Here is a 16009-nt window from a genome sequence, read left to right as displayed (position 1 = left end):
GACGAAGTTCAGACCATTTTATATATCTTATGTATCTTATCACACAGTAAAGTTTTAGGATCTCGCTGCAGAACAAAGAAGTCATCTGTTAAGATGTGAAGTGGATGACTACTCATTTGCACTTTGTTTATGAGTCATTCCGAGCAATTGTTGAGCCAGGAACATTCCTCCCGTCTGCCTCTTTTAGAGTGAATCTAATGCGGGATTCATAGAGATTGACTTGCATGAAATCACGGAAACATGTACGTCCTCTTGTTTAGGACATACTGTATCTGTATCTTACTCTTGTAGCCTTGGGTATTCTATTCCTGGTACCTTCAGAGGACAGAGGCAACGCAGGATTTGCAGTCATCTCAGATGCAGGGAATGCCTCAGTTTATGTGGTCCAGCCTTGTCTTTGTGGCTCACATATTCTGTTTTCATAACAGCTGAATCTGGTTTGACTTTTCCTGTATGGGTACACAGAGCTGTGCTATGCAGAGACTACAGGGCAGGTGTGGGAGAGCGCTCTGGAAGGCACCACGGTCCTATTTACATTATCTTTATGTTCATCAACCACACTCACTCATTGTATGTCTTTTACTGCGCTGCCTTTTACTGCTCTGGCCTGTGACGTCCTGCAGTGCCTCATCAGGTTTCCTCTGAGGTCAAAGCTGCACCCTTTTGTTGTGCGATGACACAGAATCAAGGCTTTCAGGCGCCGGAGTAGGTACTAACTCAAACTCAGGCTTCAGCTGTTTATGCATGTTCAACCACTTTGAAAATGGCTGTTGTGGGTTTGAACTTGAATAGCCTATGGACATTGTATGTGCACTGTGAGCTGGTTAAAGTGTTCCAGTGCTTGGCTGTGGTTTGGCTTGACACAAAGCTAAGTGGTTGTTTCCACTGGATGAGCACTGCACAGTGTGGCCATTGAAGAAGTTCATTCAGTGGCTACAGCACTGCCTGTTAGATAATGTTCATCACCCTTGTTCTGAGCTTTCTACCCTAGCATGCCATATTATTCCACATCTCACATATAAAAGACTCTGATTTTGGCTAAAAAACTGTCAGCCCTCCATCTGAATAATTAATACAGCACAAAATTCAGGAATAACAACTTCCCCCTGCCCTCATTCTCTTCCCGGTGGTTCTTATTTGGTTTTAATTGTTGCTCATAATGCATGGATTCTTGCTTTGAAATCATGCTAAACCAAGCACAGAGAAATCACTTCAAACTTGACCTCAGGGGTCTAATTACTCTGTAGTCGGTTTGCTTTTTTTCACTCCCTGCAACACCCTGGAAGACCTGAGTTCCACAATGGAGGACCAGGAAGGGGAGAAGTGATGGGTGATGAGAAACAGTGCTGTGTTAGTTCCACTTTCTCCTAGCACTGCCATTGTATAACACCATCGAGACTCAGAGTCCCATTTATTTATTCATTCATTCAAGTCATTTCACATTCCCATTCATACTGTTATCTTTTAACAGCATTTAATAGAATCCATGCTCTATTGCTCAGCCTAGAAATCACCCACAAGAAGATTGGCTTGGTTGAATATGAGGATGTGCTCAGTGTTTGGGGCATGCTTGTGAAACAAAAGTACATTTCATATATCAATTCGTCCATTCTGTGTGCACTTGGATGACCGTTATCATCATGGTGGTGTGTGGCGTCTTAAACTCAAGCAAACCTTACAACTCTTACAGCCAAGTAAGTCAGTCTACTCTTACACTTTGTATAAGCACTCTATGTAATTCTTTCTGCACGAAGAAACAAGCAACATCTAAGGCAAAGCTGTTTGGTTTCTTTAATTCTAGCAGCTCGCCTGTAACAGATTGTCTTTTTGAGGCAAAGCTATACACATGAAATCAATTAGAAGGTGCTGGAATGTGCTGCATGGATCTGGAGTTGATTTGTAGAGCAGGGATGGCCATATTGAGAGAGACAGATCAGGGGAGGGGGAATGTGGGTCAGTGTTATGTCCCAGCTGGTGATGGTGTCTGGAGGCCTCCATCACTTGGCTGCTGAAGTGGTGCCACAACACCATTTAGCCACCATCCCATCCTGTTCCATCCCACAGAGTTCCCTCTGAGGCTGGAGATTGTTTTGTCAAGTTTTTGGATTACATAAAAAGAAAGCAGCACCTTAAGTTCCCTCTTGCAAATGAAAGGGTGGCCTTGAAAGTACCTTTTTCTTTTTACTAGGCTGAGGAGGGATGTTTCTATAAGAGCCGGGCTCTGTGTACGTTTATGCATTTGCTCATTCGCTCGTGTTTAATGCTTTTTGCCATGGGCAGTGTGCACTGTTTAGACAGTGCAGAGCTCTAGTGGGCCTGCATAAGGAAATACAGTGTGTGCTCTATACAACTGGCAGTATGCTCAAAACCAAACCAAGTCAGCCAACTGGAGCCTGGGCATCCACATACTAGGAAGTAAGTCAGTGATTTATAGCGTTGCATGTACGTCAACAAGCATTGGTTCTGGCAGTCTTTCAGTGACAGCACCAAAAAGGAGCTTGTAAGTCACTTTAGCTTCTCTTACACAATCATGCTTCGCCCTCTATTTTCTGAATGATATCAATTAAAATATAGCCATTTGAAAATGGACGTTTTGTCTCTGCTTTCTGGTCTGTAGAGCAAGCTTTCAGCACTGGAGAAACCCCTTAATGGATCGTTTTTTTGGTCGGGTAACAGCAATGACTTCACCATGATTTCTTGATTTGACAAGATAAGGAAGAAAGAAAATAGGATTACAATTGGTAATTTCTAATTTTAGCCACAGACATCCTAATTTAGCGTCCTTGAATGCCTCCTTTTCCATGTAAGAGCTTGAAAACCGTTGGAAAAAAATGAAATTAGATGTTTAGTTGAGTGTAGAGAATTAGATGTTTAGCTGGGTAGAAACACTAGTCCTGCGTCTAATGGACAAATACTCCAAACGTTTTTACAGAGTCCCGGTCTTCAGGCTTTCTTCTGCTTACAGTTGCCTCAAGAATTCATGTTTAATGTCTTTGCCCCATTATGCTCCCATAAAGACATTTTAAATGAAATGTACTGTCAGTGCAACATATTGTAACTACATCAGAATGACAGAGAGACTGGTGTGTGCGTGTGCGTGTGCGCGCGTGCGTGCACTCCCACATCGTATAATTTCTCTTCAGAAATAGAAACTGTTTCCTGTAGGGCTTCCTAAGTTGCCCTCTCTGAGTAATGGTGTGAAATTCAAAACTCTTGATGGTTTTTAAGTAAGGCTGCGAAAGTTAGTTTTCCTATTTTCTTCTCTAATTAGATGTATTTTTGCTCTGATACCCACAGAATGATTGTTTTTCTTAGGTTATCTTAATGTCGAGGCAGCAGTGTATAGCATGCTAATCTTAGTTACTTAGTTAGTTGATAAGCAACAGAAGGTGAGATTTTTGTTTTAAATATGATAATCCTCCTGTTTTTGTGGATACAACACTTGAATGCTGTGGGATTTCCTCCCATTTAGTCACAGCAGTGTGATCGAATTGCCTCTCAGCTGTGACAGGAAATGCTTCAGTTGGAAAGGCATTATCAGGAGGGGACTCAGATGGAGGCAAACACACTGGTCTTATAGGAGTCCCTGTAAGTGGAGTATGTACCTTGATTCAATGGGATTGGTGTGCGCTGTTGGGCCAATCCCAGGAGACTAAATAAAAGCCTTTTTCATTCCCTTTTGTAGGTAAAGTGGACTCAAATGTTTCAACATCCCAGCCTCATTTGGACCCTCCAAAAATTGTCAGCATTTTGGCAGCAAGTTTGGAAAGAAAAAGCGACTTTGCAGACTGAATTAACAATTCACATCTCTGTTTGAGATATTTCAGTGGGCTTTGAAAGAGGACTGCTGAGGGGGAAGGCTGCCAGTCTTTTCCCCCAGTCTCTAACCCCTCCTCTGCCACAACCTCCAATTAGGCTCAGAGGTTCTCCCCTCTGCGGTCATTTCATGCTGGTGTGTAAAGCGATGATAAAATTAGAACCCGCAATGTTTTATTTCCAGTTTTATGCCCACTCACAGGGAACAACCGGCTCAGCCCAGCTGCTTCACACAGGGACCGGAGAGATCCAGAGCGATGCCTTCACATAGCAGCCTGTCTGAGGTTTCAATGCGCTTACTCATTGCAGCTCAGGCTCAGTCAGCGCGGCTAGTTGTTGGTTCTTTGGGCAGATTAAAAGGTAACATATAAGCGCAGGCAAATCCAGTGTATTTTCCACCAATACAAATTGTACCAGGACTTAGGTCAGCTGAAAGTAAGCAAAACTAACAAGCTGGCCTTGGGCCATGGCTAACCTCTCTCTCATTCCTTCACCGAGGGGTTGGGTGTGTTCGTGTGGTCTAAACTGATTCAGGCGCTGGTCTCGATCCATTCTTTTACAGCTCTCGTTCTCACTCTCATCTTGAATTTTACATCCCGTCACATTCTTATGACATTAAATACGCATTATGGCATGTCACGGCTGAGTTTAAATCTTATCCTCTTGCATCATTTGAATTCTCTTTTGCAAGCCCTGCCCCTGCCATTGTGTGAAGAGAAGAACGCTCTGCATGTTAAAATCCAGCACTCTCTCTCTCTCTCTTGCTCTCTCTGTCTTAATCTCCTCAAATATCAAGGTGTGTTTCATATAAGGAAAAGCTGTGATCTGATCCCTGCAACCCTTTAGCTTCTAATTGTATTTACAAAAACATGACACTCACAAGTCTTAGTGTTTCGCTCACACATCACTGTCACATGAAAAAAGACCAGGGTCTAAAACCCTTTAGTCTGACAGTCAAATGGAACGTGATTGCAATGATACACTAGCCTCATGCTCTCTTGTGATTTCAGTCACATCCCAGCCCCCTTGCGGTGCACACCAACCCCCCCCCACCCAGCGCCCACCCCAAACACCTCTCTGCCTGCCAAGTACGTAGAGAGGCAAGTCATCCAGGGCGAGAGAGGGCTCAGTCCCTGCAGAGAATCACAATGAGACCTTTGGTGCTGTCCTTCTCAGAGCGTTGCTGCACGACAGTACAGTAACAGCAACCTCCTGCCTGAAATGACCATTGTGGTGCTTTTGTGTGTGTTTGTGTAACATTTTTAACCACTCGCATAAAGGGAAGGATTTCACTTGTATATATTTGGCAGCTTATTTTCATTCTTCCTCAAACTGAGAGAAAATGTTGCCCTAGAATTTCAGCATTCTCTGGGCAATTTTAGTGAAGGATTATGCCATTAATGACTTAAAAATGTGCTCTGGCTCTCTTCATTATTGCATACAGTCTTTATGTATTTTAACATTATATTTCATTTAAAGGGTCAATTCACTGAAGTTACACCCAGTGGTGTGTAGCCATGAACATAGTTTTGGTTTCATTCATCCAGTTTTTGACATATCTGTCCATCTTCCACCAGCCCAGCGGGTGAATAGAATTCCACCTTCCACCTTAAATTGTTATAATCCAAAGACCTCACTGTTTTCATTGAAACTTGAAAAAATAGGTCCAATAAAAACTGACAGATTGAGCAGATTGTCAACAGTGAAAGGGATTTTGAAGAGAAAATTTCATAAACATGCATGTATTTCAGTGTTGCGAACAGCACAATAGAAATTCCATTCACCTCAGTTGTATTGGGTGGAGGAAGAAATCTTAGACGAAGATATGCCTAAAACTCGGCAAATAAAACCAAAACTATGTCTGTGGCTAGATACCACAAGAGGCCAGTGAGAAAATATGTGGGTTTTTTGTAATTTGGGTGAACTGATCCTTTAAGATACATTTTTAAGTAAGTGGCAGATTCGGTGTTGACAGACTGATGCAACACGATGTAGATAGAGCTCCATTTGACCCGGGTTTTTTCTCTGAGTGTGGCTGAGGTAAAGCATGTCAGCAGTGTCAGACTGCTGATGGGTCATGAGCGTTGCTGTGGTGCTGCTAGCCTGTGGTACACCTCAACAATCTGTGCTGACTTACTGCCCAGAACTACCGTGCTCTGCAGTTTCCCATGGCTCAGATGGTGATTGAATGCCCAGTTATGTCTGTGCTGTGACACATGAAAGAGCCTCTGTGGTAGGAGTTGAAAAACACCTTAAGAGTAATAAAAAAAAAAAAGGCGGAAAGAAATGAGATGTCCGTAAGAAGAGAGGAAACAACAAACAAACCCAGAGCTAAAAGGCACCACTGTTGGTTGTAAACATGTAGAGGAGTTTTTTTTTTTTTTTTTTTTTTTTCTAAATAGAGTGTGCCTGTGGGTCCTTTGATACAAAAACATCATTGTAAACTTGGGTTGACCCTTCCATGTTGCTTTGCCCTGCTAAGTTAAGATCTATGCTGCTTGAAGCTGAAAAGTAGAGATTCTGCACAGGAGAGAATAGTTGTTGAAAAGTTCTTTAAAAAATGTAAAATCCCAATACATTTAAAAAAAAATCACTTTCATGCTGGCAGTTCTTAGATTTGGTGCTTGAGAATTGCATTTCTCTCTAAATGTGCTTGTGATTGCCAAGCATTTCCAGTCACAGTTGCCTTTCGTGATGACACATCAACTTTATTCCTTGTTCTTCTCCAGCTCCCAAAGCTGACGACCATCCCAAGACCTGCAGCTCTAAGCAGTTTGTATGCAAGGACCAGGTGACCTGTATCTCTAAAGGCTGGCGCTGTGATGGGGAGAAGGACTGTCCAGATGGCTCGGACGAATCGCCAGATATCTGTAAGTATGGCTACATGAAAGCAGCTACTAAAACCGTCTCTCAGCAGGCTTGTGTCCTCTGCTCTTCTCTCCACTCTATTGGTTCAGTGCAGTGAGGAGTGCTGCATCTTTTACTCAGCTTTGTTTTCTTGAGATGGCCATTTTGCAAATCATCCTCTCTTTTAAATTTCGTCACCATGACGTTATAAGACATTCACTAACTCTAAATGGCTTTGAAGAGACGACAGCACAATGTTCAGACAGTTTAATTTGGGGATGTATAAGAGGGTAGGTTATGCCCTTTCTACAAAGGACACAGGCTCACTGTGTGCTCTGGCTGCTGTGCTGAATTATAGCTCTAATTATGCGGCCGTGTTTAGTCTGAATGTTCAGGGATGTGCCTGCTCTTGTCTGGACTCTTGCGGGATCTGCGCAGTCCCTAAGAGTCGTGTCTCACATCTGTCAGCCTCTCCATCCTGCCGCTACAGCCATAAACTCTCCCTGGTAAAAAGCCTTCCCTCTGTTTATATGCGGGCGCTAATGGTGATTTTACTGTCTGCATGCGCCACACCTCACATCTGTCATGCCACAAGCATTCTCACAATAGTCTGACATGCGCAGACAAGCAGCTGACACCCAGCATTAAGGGACTTGTTATTGTGGGTGAAAACACAATTAAGTATTAACACATAGGATTAGGATGAGGGTGATGAGATGTATTGCTATGCTGCGATCATAGCCACATAAAACGTTAACTGTAGGAGTTGGAGAAAGTTAAAATTAGTTGTATTCCCATCCCACTGACGGGTCTGGTGATCTCCTCCATGCTCAGAGTTTTGCTATATTACTAGTATCCAATCTTTGAAATGATTCAGTCGAGATGAACTGCCAGGCATTTTCTGATTCAGAGCTAAAACACAAAGGTGAAGATGAACAGAGCAGGAAAACTTCTCTGTCCCTCTCTTATATATATTGATTCACATAGATTGTACGTTGAGAATTTACCACTAATAGCTTAACTCTTTATTTATTAAGTGTACAGTAAATTTAGCTCAAGCGAATTGCTTGAGGATTTTTCAGAAGGAATAACAGTTGGAGTTTTGTAAATAACAGCAAGCACAGAACATGAGCAATTTTCTTTAAGTGCGACCCACATAATTCACCCAAGCAAGCTGCAGCCATTCAATTTCTGCCCTTTTTACTAAGCAATTGAACTGAGTGAATTTTCCACAGCACTTATGTAATTTGGTGACACAGACAATGGTGTGATTCATCTTCTGCTTGGAGAGATGGAGAGTGGTGTTTCACCAGAACATCAAGATATGTTCTGCTCAATTACCCGCTTCCCATGGGCCCTAATCTGCCTGTCACTTTACCTTTAGTTAAGGTGCTTCTCTATTCATGTGAGTTTCTGAGGCAGTCATAATAAATATCTGTTACTGCAATTAATGCACTTTTTCTCTGTACAGCGTGAATGTGTTTGCAGTCTAACAAGCACAGTCAAAAGCGAGACGCCTTTAAAGTATCACAATGAAAGGCAGCCAGACTGTGATTTTATCCACAGTCGTTTAGTTGATCCATCCATTAAATGTGAGTAGTGTTTGGAATGGAGGGCTGCAGATAAAGCTACAGAGTGAATGTGCCTGACCCAGCATGGATGGAGACAGGCGAGTTTGGAGGAGTGTGACTCTGAAGGTTATTTAAAATCCTGCTCTGACTCAGAGGAATTTAAAAGTCTTTTTCTTTTTATCCTGGCTTTTCCATGCGCAGGGTGAAACAGTTTGCAGGTTATCAGCCTGGTTTCTCCCCAATGGAAAGGGCCAATCTGACTGGCATGCTGTAAACAAGGCTGCTCACAACTGAGCTCTTTTGGAAATAATAGATAGAAGGCCTGGCCAAGAATTGATCCAGCTTAGAGGGAGACTGAAATCTGGATCAACTGGGGAAGTTTTGTGTTGATGCAGTTTTTTATTTTGAAATCTCAAGGTGTCATCTGTTCATCCACTGCTTTCTTTCATCAGCCTCAAAGTTTACAAAAGCAGCTTAACTTTCTCTTTTGAAACTTAGTTTATGAAAGTCAGAGAATTCCAAGAAAATTCTCTGCTCTCTCAGCTTTTGTTCCAACGTGCCCCCTGACCACAGTCTAGTTTTGTGCGTTAATGTTGATGGGAATTAGAGCGGCGCATGCTGCTATAATTACGACACTATCTCCAGTTCAAGTTAATTACTAACTACAGGCCTGGTTTACAAAGAGTACTCATGGAGATTTCGCAAGGCAAAAACATTTTCCTCTTATTTTCTTCCTCTTCCTTCTCTCCTGTTCCCCCTCTCTCCCTCCTGTGCCTGTGACTGTTTGGCTGTCCTGTCTTAGTGTGGGATTGCCCCACAGTCTGTCGCAGTGCAGGCGTGGCTTGTCACCAACATGGAGGTTTGTTTATTGGATAGATTTGTGTATTGTTTGAAAAGGGAACTTGTCAGAAGTGAAAATAAGAATCTGCGTTTTTCAGTCCATCCATCCTTAAGCTCAAGTTTTACGATGGAAACCACATGATGAAGAAGCTAATTTGGTTGAAGCACCAATTTTGTTTCTGGTAAATCCCACCTGTTTTGTTTATGATGATCATGAATTCACTTGCTGTCAGGGTGGTGGGTGTTGTAAACGTGTACTTTTGTCTAGTGTGGATCTTTGATCTACACCTCTGGTACCCATGCTGGAAGAAAGTGAACTCCTCAGTATCACACTGTCTGGAGCTCTAATTGCCTGTCGTTTCCAAACCATTCATCTGGGCTGTAATTATGTTGAGGAGCTAAAGACAGACTCCTGCCACAGTAGTAGGGTTGCAACGTTGCATCACATGAGGCGTTGACATGCTGGGGTTGAGGTGGCATTTGATGCCAGGGGTCAATGTGTGTCGGCATCCCTGCTTGTTGAGGGGTACTGAGGCAGAGTGATGTGGAGGTACATGTATGGATTTTGCACATGGACCTGCATGACTTGTCATTGTAAATGGATGTGGGGGTCTGGGCAGGTTGCCAGCTGTAGAGTCGTCTTAGCCCTCAGACCCCCAATGTGAACCCCCCTCTTACAGCCCCCAGTACACAGTCAGATAGCCATCATCAGGTTGCCTGTACAGGCCCCTGTCTGCAGGTGTGACCCTGTCATCCTCTCATGCAGACTGCACTGCCCCCCCTGCACTGCATGGCTTCAATTGGTTTCAGATGAGCCAGTTCACCTCAATTACATACAGGCTTAGGGCTCAGGAAGTGGTTGACACGTGCCCTCAGGGCAGGAGTTTATGCTCTGTGTATCTCGATGATGGTGCTCCCTGTAGGACTGCTGCCTATGTTATGTTCTTATTAGTTGTGGTATGTTGTTCAAGCACTCTCTATCTAGCGGAGATAAAGTGGTGGTGGGGGGACTGTTTGAGTTGTTCATGATGTCAATGTGTGGCTTTCCTTGCAGACGTTGAGCAGACACTGATGAGGTGTGAGCCAAAGACTTTTTGTTGTGTTTTTTATTTTGTGTGTGTGTGTGCTGTTTTATTAACCATACTGTTGGGTCTCTGTGTGCACTGTGTAGGTTATTTTTTTCTTGGGATAAAAAGGTTTATCCATAACAGGCCAGTATCAAAAACAAAAGTAAATCAATCAAGACCTATTGTACAGTAAGGTTTTCTGTCGCTCTGCACAGTGTCTGCTGTTTTGTCCCAGTGTCACATCACCAAAATGTAGTTGTTGCTTTTTTGTTTCTTTTCAGCTTTATTTCTCTGCTAAGTTATGGAGAGATTGTTGCACTGTGGTCGTGACATTTTACAACAATAATAACAATAACTACATTTCTCGAAGATATTTTGACTTGAGTTCTGTAGAGAAATCTTCCAACTCAGCCTGTCAAAATTGTAGCATTTGAGCAAACATAGCTTTAATTTTCTAACCATTCTTTCGTGATGCTGTTGTTAAAATTAAAAGCCCTGTGTCACAGCTATTTCACATCTCTGGTGGAACAGTTGCTGTAAAAAACACTGACTCCCTGTCTGTATCCCAAATCTGTATGCAATTATGATGCTTGCGTGAACCACATTCATTGTGGTTGAGCCAGCGAATGAGAACAGATGTCTGAATAAGCCCTAGCATGTAAGCACTTTCTCCATCATGAGAAGTGCTTGCCATGAAGGAATCCCTTTCATCATCCAAAAAAAAAAAACCTTTTGCAACAATTGTCTGCCCCTAATTCTCTGTTAGACTTTTTAGCCCCTGATTTAGCATTAAAATGTCCACAGGAGGACTTCCAAGCAGGGGGTGAAATGCATTTCAATCATGCAAATACACTGCCTTTCTTTTCCCATGCAGTGCTATCCACTTTCATTCAGGGAGAGAAAATGAACTGATAACTCAAAGTAGTTAACACTTGCAAATGACAAGCCACTCCCTGTACTTGTACTGTCAAGCTGTCATTAAAGTTGTCTCTGTGAGTTAGTAGAAGTGTTGCACACATAGACGCGCGCAAGTTTTCCTTGTTGATGCTAGAAAGTAATTTTGAGGAGATATATCTTGGAATGCAGTTTCATAATGAAACTGAGGGACCCTTGCGTGAAGAGGCTGAAAGTACTTAATGTAACAACAGCCAAATGCGGTCCCTGGAATCCAGACTCTTTTCATTAAACTTTCATGTTAAGCTTCCAGTAAACATGTGATTTCATGTCATTTGCTTTCAACAGGACAATTTGCACTAACACACTGGAAGCTCCATCAAAGAGTCAGTTTGATGTAGCAGTGTTGGCACCTCGCAACACACAACCATACCATTTCCCTTGGCCCACACACACTCTGGCCCATGTCAGTGGATGCCATGGCCTGGGGCCGAGCCGGTAGGGAGGTCAGATGGGAAGATTGAGTTATCATCTCTGTGCAGCTGCCCGAGGCATCCAGGGCCACACAACAAGGTTATCTGTCCATCTCTTGCCCTTGAGCCCCCTCTGGACGCTTGCCAGCATCGTCCTTTGTCCAGCCCATCTGACTGTCATGCCTCAGCAGCCTCTCCAAGACAACCAGGAAGAGCCGACTGCTGAGGTGGTGGGATGGGACAGAGGCATGGAGTGATGTGGAGAAGGGATGATCCTACAGAAAAAGCCTTTTGTATAGGAGAAAATGAGCAGATTAGCATTTAGGCTGAGGAGGAAAATGGAAATGGCTTTGTAAACCTCTGATCCATTTTCTATAGAAACAGCCTTTTACAGTGAAGTTGGGAGGGGGGTCCTTTCATAGCCTGTAATCAGTCATGTAGCTGTATTCGCAGGGGGCACCAGGCAGGGGCAGGAGGTTCTGTAGTGGCAGTGGTTGACACGCTGCTTCCACAGAGGAAGGAGCAAAGCCCTGTAAATCCCTCTGGTCTGTGGCCCTGAGCCCTCCTCAGCCTCACCGGCCTATCAACAGACAGAGAACACAGGGCTTTCTCACGCCACACAGGCACCACTTCGCTTTCTCTGCTGTCTCCTCCACGCCCTGTCTCCTTCTCTCCCTCCTATGTCCCACTGTCTTCCTCTCTGTCTGTCAAAGAAGGCGGAGAAGCTAGGCTCTTGTCATCTCTGTTCCTTATATCTCATCACCAGTCTTTCCTCTGGTGTAATTGCCTCACAGTTTTCCCCTCTGGTTGCAGATGGTGACTTGCTTTGTTTTTGCTAGCTGCCTCGTTGTGTGCTACTTTGGGGAAATGTTCTGTGGAGCATTTTATACGGTGACAGTTTGTTTGTATTTGAAGCTAGAGAACATGCCGTATTTCTCCGTGGCAACAAACTTAACAGACTTAAATGTTTGACCAAGCAGGTACAGAGATTTAATAGATTTGTATTGCTGTTTTACTGGAAGAATCCAGCTTTAACTGATACTCCACCCAAGCGCTATCTTTTAAATCCCCTGTAGACTAGAAAGGTGGCTGTAAAATCTTTGCAGGTTTTTAAAAACTGTAGCTCTTGTCAGATCAAATTAAAGACTGTTGATTATGATGGTTTTCATGGGATTAAAATTATAGAATTAATGTCTATAGAAACCTTCCAAACTACTTGTGTACTACTTGTCAAGTTTTAACTGGCTAAAATGTATTTATTCCTATTATGATGATGGCACTGATTGCATGCATAGATGGCAAGGAAGGGGATTATGCTACAGAAGGTTTTTGGTTTTTAACACTCATAAATGTATAAGCTTTTCAAGCCTACAGGGACGTGCTCAATGCTCGATACATTTCGGGTGGAGTATCCCGTGACATCATCCTTATCAGGATCTTTGCAGTATGCTTGTGTCTTTTAACCTTTATATAACCAGGATAGGTCCCATTGAGATGAAAAATCTCTTTTCAAGGGAGTCCTGGACAAGTGTGGCAGCAGCTCAAACAAATACAAGTAATTAGAACCAGATACAAATCAAAAACAGACAATATTACAGTATATAACATCCTAAGATACAGATACATTAAACATTTTTTACTTGTTATGTTGACTTAATACTGTTTAGGCTGCTGTTATGATCATGGTAAGGGTGCTGTAAGATAAACTAGCACATTAGGTCTTCTTCCAGTGACAGCCCTGTATGTGCTGTAAGCCCTGTATGCTGTGGTCGCCTCAGTAGGTTTGTGGCACAGCCATGTGCTTGTTGTGCATGCTGCTGTAAGGAGTGATTCCAGAGTGGTGAGAGTCACTCAGTGGGCAGGCCTGCCTGTCACCCTGCACAACATGTTTATTCGAGCTGACAGCAGACTTTATGGGAGTCAGTCAGGGGCTGCCATGGAACCCGAAGAGCAGGAAGAAAAGCAGGCTTTTATGCACAGGACAAAAGATCGACAGGGGATCTAAATTTAAGGTCATTGCATAACTACGGGAACTGAGGGATGGGGGATGGTGGGGTTTAGAGGTTGAGGTGTTGGAGGGAAGCATGCTTTAAAAGAGTCTTTCACGTCACAACTCAGAGGCCTAGTGCCGGTCAGACAAGCCAGTGGAACCCAGAGCCACATGCAAGCAGTGACTACACTCTGTATTTGGGGAATTTGAAGGTGACACAGACAGTGATGCATTACCTAAATCTACACGGTGCTCAGGGGAAATGTGTAATATTGTCTTTGCACGGAGCAATATTTCACTCCACAGACAGCATGCTGCAATAAGAGTTTCAAGAAAGCTGAACACAAGTTCTTTATCATGACCCATAGTTTGTTTTAACCATGATGAATCCCAGCATTTATTTCTTCAATATGTGATTCATATAAGAGACTAAGAGAGAGCGATCATGCCACAGATTTGAGAAAGATTTGAACAATTAAGATCCCTGAGGACACAGTGAGGATATGCTAATATCACCGTTAGCTGATCACACAGTTTAGTGCAATAATGTAATTATCCTCACTCTACCCTCTAATCGGTGTGAAGGTTGTAATTTTCCCTCTTTTTCTTTGTCTGTTATCCACTGCACTGCCAAGCTTCTAACATTGTTCTCACTAGCAGTTCTATGTCTCCAAGGCTGCCAAAACCACTGAAGAATCTGCTATCCCAGTGAGGCGACATGCAAAATCATTGTTAAACCTTGTTTCTTATTATATCCTCTCACTCATATAGCAAATTTTATAACACCTGCCAATCATACTTTAGGGCAAATAATCACTATTTTCATCGACCGAGAATTTCAGGTTGTGTTAACCTGATTGTCATGTAAAATCACTTGATACTGAAATCATTTCTTTTACATGCATTCACTTCTCTTTGTGGTACCTTATTTGTAAGAAGTTGGTTTCTGCACTGAATTTAGAGAGGAAATGGTTTCAGAGAGGTCCCTGCAAATATAACTGGAAGTGGTTTCACGTTTCTGTGTTTGTGGTTCCATACAGATGGAGATGATTATCATTTCATAATCTTATCTATGTTTTATAGAACTTTCAAACAGAGTTACGCTGTCTAGAGAGTAAAAAAAACAGCAAAAGTAATATGAGCATGGTAGGAAATGTAAGCCATAGGGTGATAGATCTTATCTTTTGGTCTCTTACAAATCCTAGCTGTTGAATTTTTTATGTATTGAGAGCAAAGAGGCACTTTTGGCTCAAATCATGGTATGAGCAAAGGAATTTGCTGTGTTGATTGTGATAACAAAAGCATGGATAACTTTTTCCAGAAATTCTAAGATGAATCTCCAAAAGAAATCTAGAAGGTCAAAAGCTTAAATCAGCTAAAAGCCAGGAAGACATCATTCCATGACCACAGCTGAGTAGAACAAAACAGATAATATCACACTACTCAGTGTTTACATGTATAATTCTATTTGAACCAAAGATACCTGATAGAAGCAGGAAATAAAACTCCAATGAAATGGCAAAAGTGAGAAAGTGGCACCATTTACATTGAAAACATCCTGATGTTAATGACTGCTGTTCCCATGATGATACATTCTCTTGGTTTGTTCTCTGTATTCTCCAGAAATCAGTTCCACTACGTTCTCCCTTTTTAAGCTGAGCATGTAAAGAAGAGAATAGAAACAAGAAGAGTTAAGTTTTTAGCAGGAGTTGTACCTTTCCACCGAGCAAAAATGTTTGAGAACTATAAATATGCAGCTTATAACGTGAATAGAACATGAATAGAAACCCAGTTATTTCAATTCTTGTACTCCTCAGCATCTGGAGAGGAGAGAGTTTGGATGAGAATATGACATCTATATGGGCTATACAGCCAGTTGCTTTTGGGAAGTTACCATATTCATTGAACTGAAGCTTGTAGTTGGCTTTGCCTGCAGCACCGGGGACCTCGATTTAATGATCTTTCAGTTCAGAAAAGGCTGCAGACTTGATCAATTATGTTTCGTAATGTTGCGTCACTGATACCACATAAATCTCCAGATTGACAGTGGAAGGTGCCAAATGTCAGATGCCAAAAACCTCAATGTGATCAGCGCTTGGAGAGATGGAGTGTAGGCCACTTTGTTTGTCACAACAACTGAATTCTGGGCTCCAGCAGTAAAATGATCTGTTTTCTTTGCTCCAATCTTTAAGTGCTTATCTGGTGTACATTGGTCTTCTTATAATAGTCTAAATAAGAATATGCTAAATCAAGGATTGTTCTTAGCCACATTTTAAGAGAGCCATTTAACTTAACCTAGTTTTAAAGGCAATTTAAGTTTGTGTGAGGAAACCATACTTAAAAGTCAAGACATTTCATTGGTCGCTGTGTCACGGAGAGTAATTGATGCTATGAGAATTTCTCCAAATCTCCTGTCAGCTAAAAGTATGTAATCTGTGTTGTGGCATCTTTCTTTAAAACCTTGGATAAAAGCAGCAACTTGGAAAGGAAGCCGTAGTATTAAATGTTAGA

General features: G+C 42.4%; 1 protein-coding gene across 2 annotated transcripts in view; it reads left to right on the top strand.

Moving 5' to 3' along the window:
- lrp1ab (low density lipoprotein receptor-related protein 1Ab) overlaps positions 1–16009 on the top strand; it is an 86379-nt gene that overhangs the window by 6480 nt on the left and 63890 nt on the right. For both annotated transcript variants that reach the window (XM_041946013.1, XM_041946012.1), the window contains exon 2: positions 6546–6686. In XM_041946013.1, coding sequence (XP_041801947.1) covers positions 6546–6686 — 141 coding nt within the window. The remainder of the gene's footprint in view (positions 1–6545; positions 6687–16009) is intronic.

This window comes from Chelmon rostratus, chromosome 10, assembly GCF_017976325.1.
Source record: "Chelmon rostratus isolate fCheRos1 chromosome 10, fCheRos1.pri, whole genome shotgun sequence".
NCBI lineage: Eukaryota > Metazoa > Chordata > Actinopteri > Chaetodontiformes > Chaetodontidae > Chelmon > Chelmon rostratus.
This window is presented reverse-complemented; position numbering and strand designations above follow the sequence as displayed.